At 43.6% G+C, this 15,994-nt stretch overlaps 1 protein-coding gene across 1 annotated transcript; it reads left to right on the top strand.

Annotated features, from left to right (window-relative positions):
* Positions 1-4,328: 4,328 nt before the first annotated feature.
* KCNV2 (potassium voltage-gated channel modifier subfamily V member 2) lies at positions 4,329-15,329 on the top strand. Its single transcript, XM_004440655.2, has 2 exons — positions 4,329-5,726; positions 14,852-15,329. Exons 1-2 carry the CDS (start codon positions 4,329-4,331, stop codon positions 15,131-15,133), a joined length of 1,680 nt encoding a protein of 559 aa, XP_004440712.1. The 3' UTR covers positions 15,134-15,329.
* Positions 15,330-15,994: the final 665 nt, after the last annotated feature.

The following is a 15,994-nucleotide window of genomic DNA, read 5'->3' on the forward strand; positions in this document are numbered from 1 at the left end:
TTTTATATCCAATATGACCACAACCATGTTAAATGTATATATTTATATATATATTAAATTACAATTCAATATAAATATTAAATTAAATTAATGTTTAGTATATAATATATGGAATTTATATTGTATATCTAATTAAATGGAAGGAGACAAGTTAAAATATTAATAGTGATTATCTTTGGATAGTGAGATTATAGGTGGTTTTTATGTATGCTATTTTATAGCATGATGGTTAGTCTGGAGCAAAACTCAGCTTCACGATTTACTATCAGTGTGAACTTGGGCAAGTCACTTAACTTCTCTGCATCTCAGTTTCCTCATCTGTAAAATATGAACACTTATAGCACCTATGTGACAGGTTGTTGTAAATATTATCACGGTACAGTATCTGGGCATGCTGCTGCTATTATTGTATTGATTATTAGTATTCTGCTCTCTACTTTTTAATTTTTCTATAAGGCATTCATATAACTTTTATAATAGGAAAAATTTTAAATTATTCTTCGTTAAAATAAGTCCCTCCTATTGTGAGCTAGTGGTATGCGCTATCTTAACTGAGAACACCGAGAAGGGGCAGTTAACCCGTCTTGGGGAAGCACAGACAGACGTCAAAGAAGGATCGCCGAAAGAGAAGGATGGTGTCTGAGCTGACTTTTCAAGAACAAGGACTTAGGGAGAAGAAGGGCAGAAGGGAACTCAAGACAAACGGAACATCAAGCAAAGACTTAGAACCTCAGTAGTTTCAAGGCAGAAGGAGGCTTGAAGATCATCCAGTCTAATTGTCCACCTGTGCAGGTCTCCCTCCGCAGCATGCCCTACAGATTCTTAGGTGCATTCAGGGAAAAGGAGCTCATCACTTTAAGAGGAAACCCATTCCATGGTTGGACAGTTCTCTTTGTTAGAAAGTGTATCCATGTATGGATACTCATCTACCTTCGCACTTGCATACATTTTGCATCAGAGCAAAATCCAAGCAACACGCCCACACTAACAGACACATTTGGGGTGTAAGAGTCACCTAAATATAGTCCATCAAGGCAGCAGTCCTCAATCTACTGCGTGGCTGCGGTTTTAGGCTTAACTTTGACACGGCTTACAAACATCACTAACTATTGTTTTTAAGTGCAAAAGCCGTGAGAGTGTTGAAAGTTTAGGTAAGAAGTAATATATGGTTGCAATAGAAAGGGAGGAAATTAAAAATATGAAAATAGTGGTATTTTTATTATTTATAACAGTATAATTGATTCTGAAGAAAACAAGTGAATTTATGCACCACATGAAAATTATTTTGACAGTACTTAGCACAATGTAAAGAAGAGATGGAACTGGAAAATGGTTAAGCATGTGGCTAGAGAAAGATCAGTGTTGTATGCTAACGGCAGGACGTTAGAAGTACATTAAGTAATTTAAAGGCTGGGCCTGGTGAAAGGCTCTATCGTAACCTTGCAGGTTTGAGGCCTGTCGGAAGCTGAAGAACATCAGCAAATGTTATACTAGCAGGTGCAGACCCTGTAGCAACTGTTACCTGTCCCAACAACTTTGAAGCATAGTTAAAACTAAGCTACATGATAAAGATAGCACACAAACCAGCGGGGGAAAGACAGATTACTCGATTAATGTGTTGGGACATCTGGATAAAAACCTGGAAAATAAAGTTGGGTCTCTACTTTACCCTTTCTATCAAAATTAACTCCTGATGCATCAAATCCTTAAATGTGAAAAACAAAACTATAAGAAGAAATTTTTAAAAAAATTACAGAGAGGTGAAGACTTTATTTCTAATACGACACAACACCCAGAAGTCATAAAATAAATATTTTACATAGGAAAAATCTCACCAAAAGAAAAACTCAGAAAAAAATACTTGTAATTCATATCACACGCAAAGGGTCTATTTTCGTAATATATAAAGCTCTCCTATAAATCAACTCAATGGCAAATAGAAAAAGAAATACAACAGCTTTTATTTTATTTTTGTGTGTGTGTGTGTGAGGAAGAGGGGCTCTGAGCTAACATCTGCCAATCTTCCTCTTTTTGCTGAGGAAGACTGGCCCTGGGCTAAGATCCGTGCCCATCTTCCTCCACTTTATATGGGACGCCGCCACAGCATGGCTTGACAAGCAGTGCCTTGGTGCGCTCCCAGCATCCGACCCGCGGAACCCCGGGCTGCCGCAGCGGAGCGCGCGCACTTAACCGCTTGCGCCAGCAGGCCAGCCCCTACAACAGCTTTTAATCACATGAAAAGATGCTCAATTGCATTCATAATAAGAGAAACACAAATTAACATTAAGCCACATATTTTTCACCTATAAAATGGGCAGAGCTCAAGAAGTGTGATAATACACTCATATGCTGATGGTGAGTTGTAAATTTGTAAAATTTTTACAAGAGAAATTTGACATTATCTATCAAAATTGTAAATGTGCAGGGGCCGGCCCAGTGGCATAGCGGTTAAGTTCGCGTGCTCCGCTTTGGCGGCCGGGGGTTCGCAGGTTTGGATCCCAGGCGCGGATTGACGCACCGCTCATCAAGCTATGCTGTGGTGATGTCCCATATACAATGTAGAGGAAGATGGGCACAGATGTTAGCTCAGAGCTAATCTTCCTCAGCAAAAAGAAGAGGATTGGCAACGGATGTTAGCTCAGAGCCAGTCTTCCTCACCAAAAAAAAAAAAAAAAATTTTGCAAATGTGCAGTATTTGACCTAGCAATTCCATCTCTACCAATCTATCCTTCCTATATCTTAACACACATAAAGTAAGGTATGTGTAAGGTTACCCATTGCACCATTGTTTATAAGAGCAAAGACAGAAAAAACCTGAATGTCTACCACTCTCAGACTACTAAGTGGCTATTTTCAAAAAGAGGCAGATATTTATGTTCAGACATGAAAACATCTCTAAGATATATGGTTAACTGGAAAAAGCAAAGTGTCTAGCATACTATGATTTGTGTTAATAATAGAGAGTTATTCCGATAATAGATGGAGATGCATTTTGATTGCATATGTTTAGAATATTTCTGGAAGAATAACCAAAAAGTACTAACCGTGGTTGCCCTTCAGAGGCATGCCCAATAGCTGGAAGTTTGGGTTAGGAATGAGAGAAACTTTCTACTGTAATGCATCTTTGTACCTTTTGAATTTTTGTCATGAACGTGGATTGCTATTCAAAATAAATTGAATTTAAAAACAAACTCTCTGCTCAAAGCAAATCCCTTCCTCTTCTCTGCTACCCCAGTACTTTTTACTCGCTCTCTTGTGTTTGAATATTTATGTCACCTACAAAACCATGAACAACTTGAGGGCTGCAACTGCGTTTCTATCAAGTTTCCATCTCCAGTATCTAGTACAGTGCCTTACACATGGAGGGAGACTTAAAAAGTGATGTCTTGAAGAGTGAGGAAGACCTTTTCCTTGGAAGGAAGTCTGGCCACCTTTATATACATCCTAATACAGCAGCTGAGCAGGGCCACAAGGCTCTAAGAACATCTACCCACCAGTCCTGGGATTCTGCCTTGAAACATGTCCTTATCCTTTAAGAGAAGGGAGGGACAGAGAGACAGAAGAAGAGAGAAACAGACAGAGAGAAACTGAGACCGACTTAAAGATCAGACTGGACTCCAGAACAGTGCTGCTAAGGAAAATACATTTGAAAAAAAAAAAAAGTGTGATCATGTGAATGGATGGGAAGGAGATCATTTGAGATCTTATATAATTGAAACAAAAGCTATGCTGAGAGAAAAGCTGACTTGTCATAAAGTCCACTTTAAGCCTTCTGTTGCTATTTCCGTCCCTGTTAATGATGGGTTTACCTAGGGCAGAGGCTGCAATTTCAAGTTAAGCGACCAGATACAGGCATCATATTCTATAGCTAATTCGGTTGATTTCATCTCAGCACACTTAAGCTAAGCATTTCCTAAAGGCAGGGTTGGCCGACATTTTTATTAGCAATAATCTCTGCCCCCTTCGGATTATCTACAGATTTAAGACCACATAATCATTCTCTACGTCACAGATGGGGCCAGGGGAGGGTACAGACTAAGAGGATCTGAATCCCTCCTTAACACTTGCTTCTTCCTTATCAGCGAGATTAGAGCAGTCGACAGCAGTCTGCTTATGCGTCCAGACCCAGAAGGCTGGGCTGGGCTGGGCTGCCCAGGGCCCGAGGAGGTGCAGCTCTGAGGGCAATGCCTGGGACCGTAGGTCTGCTGGTCCAGGCCGGTCTCTCTAAGACAGCGCAGGGCACGTGATCCATCCTCCTAGTGGCAGCGAGCAGGCTAGGGACCCTAGCACAGACAGGAAGGAAAAGCAGGGGTCCACTTCCCGCAGCCATGCTGAAACAGAGCGAGAGGAGGCGATCTTGGAGCTACAAGCCCTGGAATACTACGGAGGGCGAGGACGAGTCCCAGGCAGGGGACAGCCAACACCGCAGGAGCATCTGCTCCGTGGGGGCCCGTTCCGGCTCCCAGGCCAGCATCCCACCGTGGACCGAGGGCAACTACAACTACTACATCGAGGAGGACGAGGACGGGGAGGAGGAGGATGAACTGAAGGACGACCTGCCCGAGGACCAGCTGCCAGAGGAGGCCAACACCGTCCAGTCGGACGGCTGCCCGGACCCTCCGGCCGTGTCGTCCACGCTGAACGTGAACGTGGGCGGCCACAGCTACCACCTGGACTACATCGAGCTGGCCTGCTACCCCAAGACGCGCCTGGGCCGCCTGGCCACCTCCACCAACCGCAGCCGCCAGCTGGCCCTGTGCGACGACTACGAGGCACAGGCGGACGAGTACTTCTTCGACCGCGACCCAGCCGTGTTCCAGCTCGTCTACAATTTCTACTTGTCCGGGGTGCTCATGGTGCGCGACGAGCTGTGCCCGCGCAGCTTCCTGGAGGAGCTGGGCTACTGGGGCGTGCGGCTCAAGTACACGCCGCGCTGCTGCCGCATCTGCTTCGAGGAGCGGCGCGACGAGCTCAGCGAGCAGCTCAAGATCCAGCGCGAGCTGCGCGCCCAGGCGCAGGCCGAGGAGGCCGAGGAGCTCTTCCGCGACATGCGCTTCTACGGGCCGCAGCGGCGCTGCCTCTGGAACCTTCTGGAGAAGCCCTTCTCGTCGGTGGCCGCCAAGGTCATCGGAGTGGCCTCCAGCCTCTTCGTGCTCATCTCCGTGGTAGCGCTGGCGCTCAACACGGTGGAGGAGATGCACCATCAGACGGAGCAGGGCGCGGGCGGCGGCGACCCGCGGCCCATCCTGGAGCACGTGGAGATGCTGTGCATCGCCTTCTTCACGCTGGAGTTCCTGCTGCGCCTCGCCTCCACGCCCGACCTGCGGCGCTTTGCGCGCAGCGCCCTCAACCTGGTGGACCTCGTGGCCATCCTGCCGCTCTACCTGCAGCTGCTGCTTGAGTGCTTCACCAGCGAGGACCAGCAGCACGGCAAGGGCTCGCCGCTAGAGCACGACCTGGAGACCGTGGGCCGCGTGGGCAAGGTGGGCCAGGTGCTGCGCATCATGCGCCTCATGCGCATCCTCCGCATCCTCAAGCTGGCGCGCCACTCCACCGGGCTGCGCGCCTTCGGCTTCACGCTGCGCCAGTGCTACCAGCAGGTGGGCTGCCTGCTGCTCTTCATCGCCATGGGCATCTTCGCCTTCTCCGCGGCCGCCTACTCCGTGGAACACGACGTGCCCGGCACCAACTTCACCAGCATCCCCCACGCCTGGTGGTGGGCGGCGGTAAGTACCAAGGCCCTTGGGCTTTTCCGCTCTCTTCCCCTTTCCTTGGTTATCAGCCACCTGTCTTCGTCCCCTGATTTTTCCTTGCCCAGCAACCATCGCATCGCTGCCTCCAGCTAACAAAAACAGAGGTGGGTGTGAGAGGGTTGGAAAGACATAGACACTGTAGTAAGCAACTGAATTCGACTTGGTCCTAGGAATCTCCAAATCTAGGTTTAGTTTTAAAACAGATCTTACAGAGGATTCATTGTTGATGTATGTGAGAAGCTCCATCATTCTTGTTATTTGCCACTTACTGAACACCTATTGTCCTAAGTAGTTTATAAAGTTTATCTTGTTCCAGCATCACAACCCTGTGAGGTGGTTATGCTCAACATTTTTTTAAAAGAGGACAAATTGGAAGTGGCTTCAATTTTTGGAGGAAACTGTAGATTTAGTCAGAGGAGGAAGTAAGACTTGGCTGAACAATGTCAACCCTAACTGAAATCCGTCTGGTTGTAGCTAAATCTGAGCGTAGAAAGAAGCGTCTAAAATGGCAACTTGCGCCAGTGTCACTAAAATTCTTTCGGGACCATGTGTTATTGCCCCATTTTACAGCTAGAGGAATTGAGGTGCCGAGAGTTTGAGTGTAGACACACAGCTCAAGGTAGCAGAGCGAGGATTGAAACCCAAGCCTGTCCAAGTCCGAAATCCCTCTCTCTCCACACTCCAACATTGCCTCTTGCAAGCTTTAGTCTTCTGCATGCCTTGCCTAATTTGCACAGTGTAGTACTTATTTTTGTCATTGTTTTCTTTGGTTTTTGCCTTTTTATAATAATTTATGCCATTTACTCCAATATCTGTATTTCTGGTGTGCTAGACTAAATCCCTGAATCTCTGGAAATGCTGATTGGGACCTCTTGGGTCAATAAGTAAGTGGATATATGTGCGTGGGAAAGAACTAGATGTATAGTTTCTTTATTTTTCTAAGTGGATTATTTCTAATGCTTTTAAAGACATTAAGCAAATATAACCAGTTCTTCCCATGTTAGAAAGTAGATATTTTCAACATCAACATTGGGTGTGCCAGAACCCACAGTCTGGTGTGAACTGAGATGAACCAATGCAGGGCTACTCACAGTGTAGGGAAGCGGGATGGAAGATTTAGATTTAGATTCTAGTCCCAGATCTGCTAATAAGTTGAGGGTGACCCTACATAATTAACTGTGGAACCTCACTCCCTGTCCTCAGTTTCCTTGTGTCTAAAAGGAGAGCATGCAGAGTTCTACAGTTCAGTGAGTTTTCCTTCCCTGGAAAGCAGATCACTCATATGTACAAGAGGATTTGTGAGCTTTCTTCAGTGATGGGATGACATTAGGCCTTTTCAAAGGAGCTAGCCAAATGCCACTCCTCTGATCATATTCCAAGTGACGAAAGGTCATCCCCATAGTAGATAAACCATGTGTACAGATGGAGCTGGTGGAGGATGATTTGTCCCCAGCAAATGACATTTACTTTGGAGGTGAGTAAAGCAGGAAGCAGATCCACATGCTGAGGATAGAATATCAAGTTTTAGAGAGTCGAGTTTCCGTTCTTCCAGGTATCTTAGAAAGCTAGCATATATAGGCTGGACCTACTGGACTCTTTAAGACTATAATTTTAACCCACAAAACTTTTTTTACCTTTTGTATATTAATATAAAGATTTTGATAAGAATTCTGTTGCTAATAATGGATTTTTCTTTTAAAAAAATTTCCTGAAGTGAATGCCTATTGATCCCTTTTAATTTCTTGATCTGTTTAATGAAGAATGACATCTAAAACTTTCAAATTATCCCCTTTTTATGTCAACTAAAATTATTTTACTCAAGATTAGTGTTTTCCATAAATTTTACAATAAACATTAAATCACTATTCAGTTTTTATCTATAAGAAATTTTACCAATTGTTGCTTTTACCAATGTGAGTTATCTTTTGTGGCAATTATCTCTACCAGGCACTCTTTTCACAGGCCCACATTTGCCCATTTCAACCTTACCATTTACCAACCCTTACCTTTACCAATGGCCTTGGTCCATGTTATTCTCTGAGAATTATTTATACTAGTAAAAATCATTATTAGATAAAAGACTGATAACTTGTATTTGTTTCTAAAATAATCTATGAAAACAATAGGAGCAATTCCCCTTGAATATTCGAGGATTGCTCTATTCCCCAGGACTAATGTGTTATTAACCCAGTTCTTTTCCATACTTCTGATGACACTGCATATTGTTTACTAAGGGTCCATATTCCCGGTAGAGCAAAGAGAAAAGAACACTGTCAAAATGATGCAGACTGAATGTTTTGTTTCCTTATGTAGATGCAAGGTAAAAAGATGCAAAATATTAGGACCAATTCTTCATGTAATCCACAAAAATCCTTCTTATTCATTCATGGAGCAAGAATTGTTTAAGTACCTCCAGTATGCCAACTAGTATTCTAAACACTAGGGATACCAAGTGATAGGAAAAAAAAAAAAAAGGTGAAGTCCTTTCCCTTATGGAGTTTACATTCTAAGGGAGAAAGATAAATAATTTCAGATATTGGGTCTTGTATAGAGTAATAGGATATAGAGTGACTTGGGTGGCAGAATCTACCCTTGATGGGATAGCCAGAGAAGCCCTCTTGGAGAAGATGACATTGAGCTAAAATTTGAATGATGAGAAGAAACTCATCTAAATAAACAGGACAAAACAGACATGAGAATCTGAGAAGTGGAATCCTAAAAGTAACTGGTCCAATGGTCTCCAAGTATTTTATTGATTATACATCTCATAACTTAAAATTTTTTGAGCACACATCAGTGATGTGTATTTAGTTATTCATAAATTTTGTTATTTATTGCTATAATAATTATGTATCACAAACCACCCCAAAACTCAATGGCTTAAAATGTCAAGCATTTATTTAGCTCACAAGCTTGCAAGTCAACAATTTAGACTGGTTTCAACTAGAAGGTTCTTCTCATTTGGGCTGGTGTCAGTGACTCACGTCTGATAGTCAGCTGACTGACAGCTGGGATGAAGAGGGAGACTAAGCCACATGCTTTTATCCTCCAGCAGGCATGTATCCATGGCTATGGCAAAGGGCGAGAGAGAGAGAGTGCAAGCCCAATCATGCAAGCACTGTAGAAGCTTCTGTTCTTGTCATTTGTTCAACCCATTGGCCAAAGCAAGTCACAAGGTCAAACTCAGAGCCAAAGGGCGGAGCAGGCTGGCCCACTCATGGTAGGAAAGCACTGCAAAGTTATATGGCAAAGAGCTTGGATACAGGAAGATGTAAAGAATCGGGTCCAGTAATACAGTCACTCTACTGCAGTAAGATATTACTGCTCAGTTATACTATACACACCAGAAAACATACACTCATACATTGCAAATTTAAAGATGAGGTAAAGAAAAATGTGATTGCTATTTTCTTGCACCACTCCTGTGCTGTCTCCCTTGGGATATATTCATCCACATGAGAGACAGATTCTCTAATCTGTTCTTCCATGTGTGTTTAGTACTTTCAGACAATTCCAAAATCTGACTTGCTTTTAATAATCTTCCCTCTCTCTATGCCAAGATCCTGAAAACTTCCTTTGTCATTCAACTCAGGGTTTTAGGAGGAATACAGTAATTTTCATTATTGTGAATTCTCCTACAGCTGCAAAACAAATCCCTCGTGGACACGCATGTCTGCAGATGCTCATGCACTAGGATATAAGATAGACCCGTCCTACTCGTCTGTCATATGGAGGTTATTTGTAAGCACTAATGTAATAGGAAACATATGTCAAGTACTAGCCTGAAGGCCATCCACAATAAATAGAGGCTACCATATCTGACAGGTTGATAGTCTTTATCACATGGAAGCAATAACGTTTGCTCCCAGATTCATTTTGGGGAAAATAGGAGGGATTCCTTCTCTACTGGGGAAAAGAGAAAGTCTGTAAGACATACAAAAGGGTCAGCTGTTCTATCTTGGGAGAGCTTCCGTGTGTCCAGATAAACAGGCCCACGCTTGGAGCAGCTCCAGCCATGTTGAGGCTCTCCGGGTTGCCTGGGTGTGGGAAATGAACAGTGCAGCTAACAAGAACAATTAGCTCTCTGATGAAGCTGTGATCACTGGCCTCCCGTGTGGCTGTGTTTTTAAGTAGAAAGGGGCAATTAGACTGTTCAACAGACCATTTCCTTCTGAGCTTTCCAGAACAAGTTAAAGCTGTAGAAATCAAACAGGAAACTATGTCATGAACTCATTCCTTCAAAAACTCTTCAAAAAGAAAATTTATCTGTAGCTGAGGCATCAGATAATTGTGCCCCAGAGACCACGCTCCTATCTTTATTTACCTAAAGTACGTTATTATTTCCTTGCAAATAGGTGGCACTTATAAGTTCACTGAGATTTATTTTATTTTGCTGATTGCCTGCTTGCTTTGAGAAGACCCATTTGGAAGGTGAATCGGTCAAGTTACAGTCAGGAAAACAGAAAAAAAAAAAGGTGGATATTTTAAACAGAAGGAATTTGATGCAGGGAGATAGATATATAGGTGTTCAGAGGCGGGAGAAGCAAAAGGGCAAATTGAGATAACCCAAAGATTGGTTACTGTAGGAAAGAGCTGTAGCCCTAGAATGGGGGGAGCAAACAGGAGAAGGTAGACTTATCAGAACCTAGGAGTACAGAAGGGATCCCTGTGTAGCCGTTGCAAGGACTCCTAAGATGATACTGTAAGGTTGGTGTCGCAATGCCTGAGCCATAGCTATCTGCTGTTATTGGAGGATGATGACAGAAACCAGAAGGGGGCATAGAGACCCTTATCTTCTTATCCCACATTCTAGCCTCCCAACAGTGTCTCTCATTGGCAGAACATAACCAGAAGACAGCAGGCAAGGGAATCTGGGAAATGTAGTTTGCAGATTCCCAGCAGCAGAATTACAGAAAAGAGTACATAAGAGTGTCAGGCTTGGGACTGAGAGACCATGGGTAAATGTCTAGCATAGAAGGCATTCAAGTTCTCCTAGCTCCTTCAGAAATAGCACAGGAGCCGTAAATGGGGCAAAGGCTATTAGGCACTTTTATGACTTTTGATCTTGTGGACTCCTGATTTTGGGGTGCTCTCCATTTATCTCTTTAAACTCTGCTCCTCCTGTTGACCAGTATGACCTAAGGGGGACATGATAGAATTGTAGAGGGCAGGGAGAAGTACCAAGTAAGCTGAGGATGCAGAGGGCATCACCATTATTGTGTACCTTTCTGTGGATAGATTAATAGATCCCCAACTTATCTTAGCTTTTGCACACCTCTTTATTATACAATTTATGTACACGTCAGAACTTTAATATACAGATGAGGCTGGCTGTTCTCTTCAAGGTGGTCACCTATGACCTCGTTCTTACAGTACTTCCACTGATCAAAACATTCTTTGAATTCCACTGAGGAATTATCTTCAGAGCCTGTGACATGTGCATTTGCCTCTTTGTAATGTTGCTCAATCTTTCCCTTTTTGAGGGTGGATTCAATATTTTAAGTCAAGACCCTTGAGTTTAAGATTGGCACCTAGAGGTAACCCTCAAGGTGGATAAGACTACTTGTCTCAAGGTCATGCCACTGAATCCTATGTGCGGATTATAATCCAAAAGAGGAATTCCTAAAATGTTTGTAGCGATAGTAGCATGGATAGGCTACCTATAGCCTTTGAACCAAAATCCTTTAAAGGACAACAAGCATTGAGATATATAATACTTTTAGGCAGAAAATGTTAGTCTTTACTACCTCAAATTCTTTGGGAACAACTGGAAGGGGTGTTAATTGTTTTGAAAAATCAGTTTTATTCCCTGGGATCATAATTCCTAGATGCATGGATTACTGAGTGCCAAGATTTAATCTCTGTCCAATTCATTATGAAGGAAACAAACATTCCTTGTTGAAGGAGAAATTCAAGTATAGTCATTCTAAAGTTTCAGAGAAACATTGGATGCTTGTCTTCCTTGTAATGTTTAGCAGGCCAGGATTTGCTGATTAGCGGGTGAGCTGCTGCGAGGAAGGTCACATTCTGGCTTTTGGGACCCAAAGGCTAGGGAAAATATGTAAGTTTTTGAAAGAATGGTAAGTTTCCAGTTTATACAGTGGCTGAGCCAGCCAGAGTTTTTCAGGATATTAAGATGGATCGTAGAAATTTTGGTCATATTTCCAATTCCAACTCCTGCTAATTTGAGAACTCACTCTGTGAAGGCACGGGTCAATCTGGGGCCTTCAATTTTTAACGCTCATCCAGGGAGAAATGATTTGGCCTGTGGAACGTGGAGAAAGAGTTCCCCAAAGACAAGGAATCCTGAGTTCCTCTTGGAGCCAAGGAGCAAGAAACAGATCACAGTTGAGTCAAGTTATCCACAAAACAGACAATGCATAAATTAGCTATGCATTTTGAATAGATTCTTCAGGGCCAGTCATACAGAGCCTCTGAGCAGAACAGATCTTTTGTCTAAAAATAGAGATCCAAGATATATAAAAATATTTAGACCATATTATGCACATCAAATATTTAGTCTTCCTTAAGCCAATTCTCTTTGCTTTTGACTTTTTACTCAAAGTTCAGCCAAAAGAAAATGAAGTTGGGGTTGGGTGTGAAGCAAAGCCAGTGTGGAGACTGATCAGAAGTTTAAAATAGGTACGTTGTCTCAGTTATTTTCCTTCCTCTGTCTCCCCCTAGCCTCCCCTCCCTCCCCCAGTCTTGCACCCCGGAGGAGCTGGTTTACCTCAAAGCCTGTGCTTTGCCTTTAAATGGATGCTTCTTGTTCTAAAACTACCCCTTCCTGTCACTCATCCCTATATCCAACTCCCTTTAGGCCTCCTCCAGGGAAAGTAGACTGACTAAACATTCCCACGGAGGTGTGAAGTGACATATGAAAACTGTTGTTCAGGTCACACACCAGGACAGAGTCTGACTCAGCTTCTTTTATTTTTGACAGGGCCAGTGACAAGAAACACATGAAGGAAGAGACACAAGAATGCAAGCATACTTTGAGATTAACCTATGATCCCACTTTATCACTCCCTCTCATCACCCCTTGGTCCAGAAGATAGGAGAAGGGGGGGCCAGCCCGGTGGCGTAGTGGTTAAGTTTGCGTGCTCTGCTTTGGCGGCCCGGGGTTCACAGTTCAAATCCCGGGCGCGGACCTACACACTGCTCATCAAGCCATGCTGTGGTGGCATCCCACATATAAAATAGAGGAAGACTGGCAACAGACGTTAGCTAAGGGCCAATCTTCCTCACCAAAAACAAAACAAAAAAAAACAGAAGGTAGGAAAAGGAGATTCTCTACTGGAGCCAGATGATCTCCCTCACACAGCATTCAGCAGGAGCCAGGGAGGAGCCGGTTCCCACAGCCCGTTGGTCTAATAAGCATAAGAACTAACATTATCACTCACATGCCTGTGCCAGGCACTCCTTCAATTCCCATACCAACCCCATGAGGTCGGTACTGTTATTCTCCCTGCATATTGAAAGTAGAAACAGAGGCAGAGAGAATTTAGGTGACTTGCCCAAGTCACATAGCTGGGAAGTGGATTCAGACCCACATAGCCTAGTGCCATCCATACCTGTTTCCTTCACCTAGTCTGCACCATCCTGCCTCTCTTAGATGCTTGCTTGGATTCTTCCACCTTGTTAGGGGCCACCCACCCCTCAGCAGGTCTCTCATCAGAGATGGAGCAGTGAGAGGTGGTGTGTCACCCACCCCAAAGAGGAGGTGCAACTTTTCTTTTTATGGGCTGCATGGAGCTGTGGTTCTTATCAGCTCCACCAGATTGGCCCAGCTGGCCCACTTCTCCATTTCATTTTAATTAATTAGTCGCCCTTATTCTAAGCTCAGACTACCCCCTACATCATCAAAACAAGAATGTTTAAGTTTCTAAGCTATAGGCCGTCTTGGTATGGATCAACAAGATGACTTTGTACAGTTTACTACCACCTGCTGGAAAACTGTAGCAACAATGCAAACCAATGAAGCCAACAGTGCCCCCTAGAGTTGTGCAATGCACAATTTTTTCAACTGTCATCAACAGCCCTGCCTAAAAGGCTTCTAGTAATTTCGCCAACAGTCTGGGGACCAAAGGGAGTCTCAGTACATGAGCCATGAAAGACAGGCCCTGAGAGATTTTCCCGGGTTTTCTCTGGCTACACTGACTGATAACTAGTCCCATGGGCATCTGCATTTTAAAACAGAAGCTTGTTAACCTAAATAAATCGCTAATTAGTGGAATTTAAAGCAGTGTGATAAGAGTGATTGGAAGAATTTCATGCAAGGTGAACATATTTTTGGTCGGTGATGTCTTACAAAAGTCCTTTCGCAAAATAATGAGAGTGTGTTCCTCCAGACATTTGCAATTAAGGCACTTTCTTATAAAATCTCTCATTTGAACTACATAAGAACTCTGAGAAGTGTTACAGTCGTCTCCATTTTAAGGATGACAGAAGGACAACGGAGGAGGTTGTTTAATGCCTTTTGTGTGCCTGATGTTGTGTTAAGTGCTTTATATTCATTTTCTTATTTAGTCTTCATGAGAATCCTGAGAGTTAGGTATTATCCTCTCATTTTAGATGAAGGAACCAAGGCTTAGAGACTGAATGTTTTCCTCAAGGTCACTCAGCTAGGAAGGGTCAGAGTCAGGACTTGAACCCAGGTCTGACTGGTTCTAAGCTCTTTCCAGTACGTATATCATGGAGGCAAATCCAGGGACCCCCATCCTAAAGGTGGCCCAGTAGAGGGGAGGTAAAGGCCTACGTTTATTGAACCCATTCTACACCAGCAACTTTACACGTTATCCTGCATGCTCTTCATATTTAAAGTAGGTATTATCTCCCCTGTACTGTATATAAGAAAATTTATAAGTGATAGTCAGGATTTAAACCCAAGTCCTACAGCTCCAGAGCTTGCGTTCTTTCCATGGCACAGATCCTGCAGGCAGACTTTCTGGAATCTCCTAAAGCTGGCTCCGTGGGGAGCTGTTACATGACCCACGTGCACCTTCAGGAAGAAGAGGACACTTCCCTGCCTGGTCCTCTCCCTGTCTTCTCCTCCCTCATGATGCTAACGATTCCATCCTGCTTTCCTTCCTGTACAGGTGAGCATCTCCACTGTGGGCTATGGAGACATGTACCCGGAGACCCACCTGGGCAGGCTTTTTGCCTTCCTCTGCATTGCTTTCGGGATCATCCTCAACGGGATGCCCATTTCCATCCTCTACAACAAGTTCTCTGATTACTACAGCAAGCTCAAGGCTTATGAGTACACTGCCATCCGAAGGGAAAGGGGAAAGGTGGACTTCCTGCAGAGAGCCAGAAAGAAGATGGCTGAGTGTTTGGCTGGAAGCAACCCACAGCCCACCCCAAGGAGAGAGAATTAATATTTCGTAAGATGTGTGGCTGGTAGATCCCGTGAACTTCAAGGCTTCATTTTTCCTTCCTTTTTTTATTATTACGATTGGCAGTGAAAGGGCACATGAAGCAGACATACAGAAAGACCATTCAGCTGACAAAGTTCTACCTCTAGAAGTGTTCATTTTGGCCCCTACTGCCTTATATTGCTCTTTAACTGTGTTGTGTGAGAGTCTTGACCTTCCCAATGACATGGGTGTTGAAAACTCCTTGAGAGGAACAACATTTTAGATTTCTCTTGTAGCTTCTCATGGCTTCTCAATCAATATTTTTGGACTTGAGTTGACTTGAGAAGAATTTCCTTACATTAAAGAAGAAAACATCCTTAATTTTCCAGAGAAAGGGAGTGTTGCAGCAGGAACTGTATGAGCTTTGACGTTATACCAGCCTCGGTCAGAAGCCCAAGTCTACCAGCTGTAGGATCTGGGGCAAGTTACTTTAACTGTTTCTTCAACTGTAAAATGTGGGTAATAAGATCTACCTTGTAATATGAGTGTAGGGATTGGAGATAATATTTATAAATGCTCAATAAATGGTAGCTGTTAGAATTGTTCCAGTGAGTGTTGTCTAGTAGATTCTCTAGACCAGTGGTTCTCAATCCAAAGAGATTTTGTCGTCCCCCCAACCCTGGGACCCATTTGGCAGTGTCTGGAGACATTTTGGATTGTCACTGTGGTGAGGGAGGATGAGAGGGGCTACAGGCACCTAGTAAGTAGAGGCCTGGGATGCAGCTAAACACGCACAGGACAGGCCCCATAACAAAGAATTATCTGACCCAAAACATCAATAGAGCCAAAGTTGAGAAACCCTGGTGTAGACTTAATGTGGGA

This window comes from Ceratotherium simum, chromosome 20 (assembly GCF_057802395.1).
Source record: "Ceratotherium simum simum isolate JZ-2026a chromosome 20, ASM5780239v1, whole genome shotgun sequence".
In the NCBI taxonomy this organism is placed as follows: domain Eukaryota; kingdom Metazoa; phylum Chordata; class Mammalia; order Perissodactyla; family Rhinocerotidae; genus Ceratotherium; species Ceratotherium simum.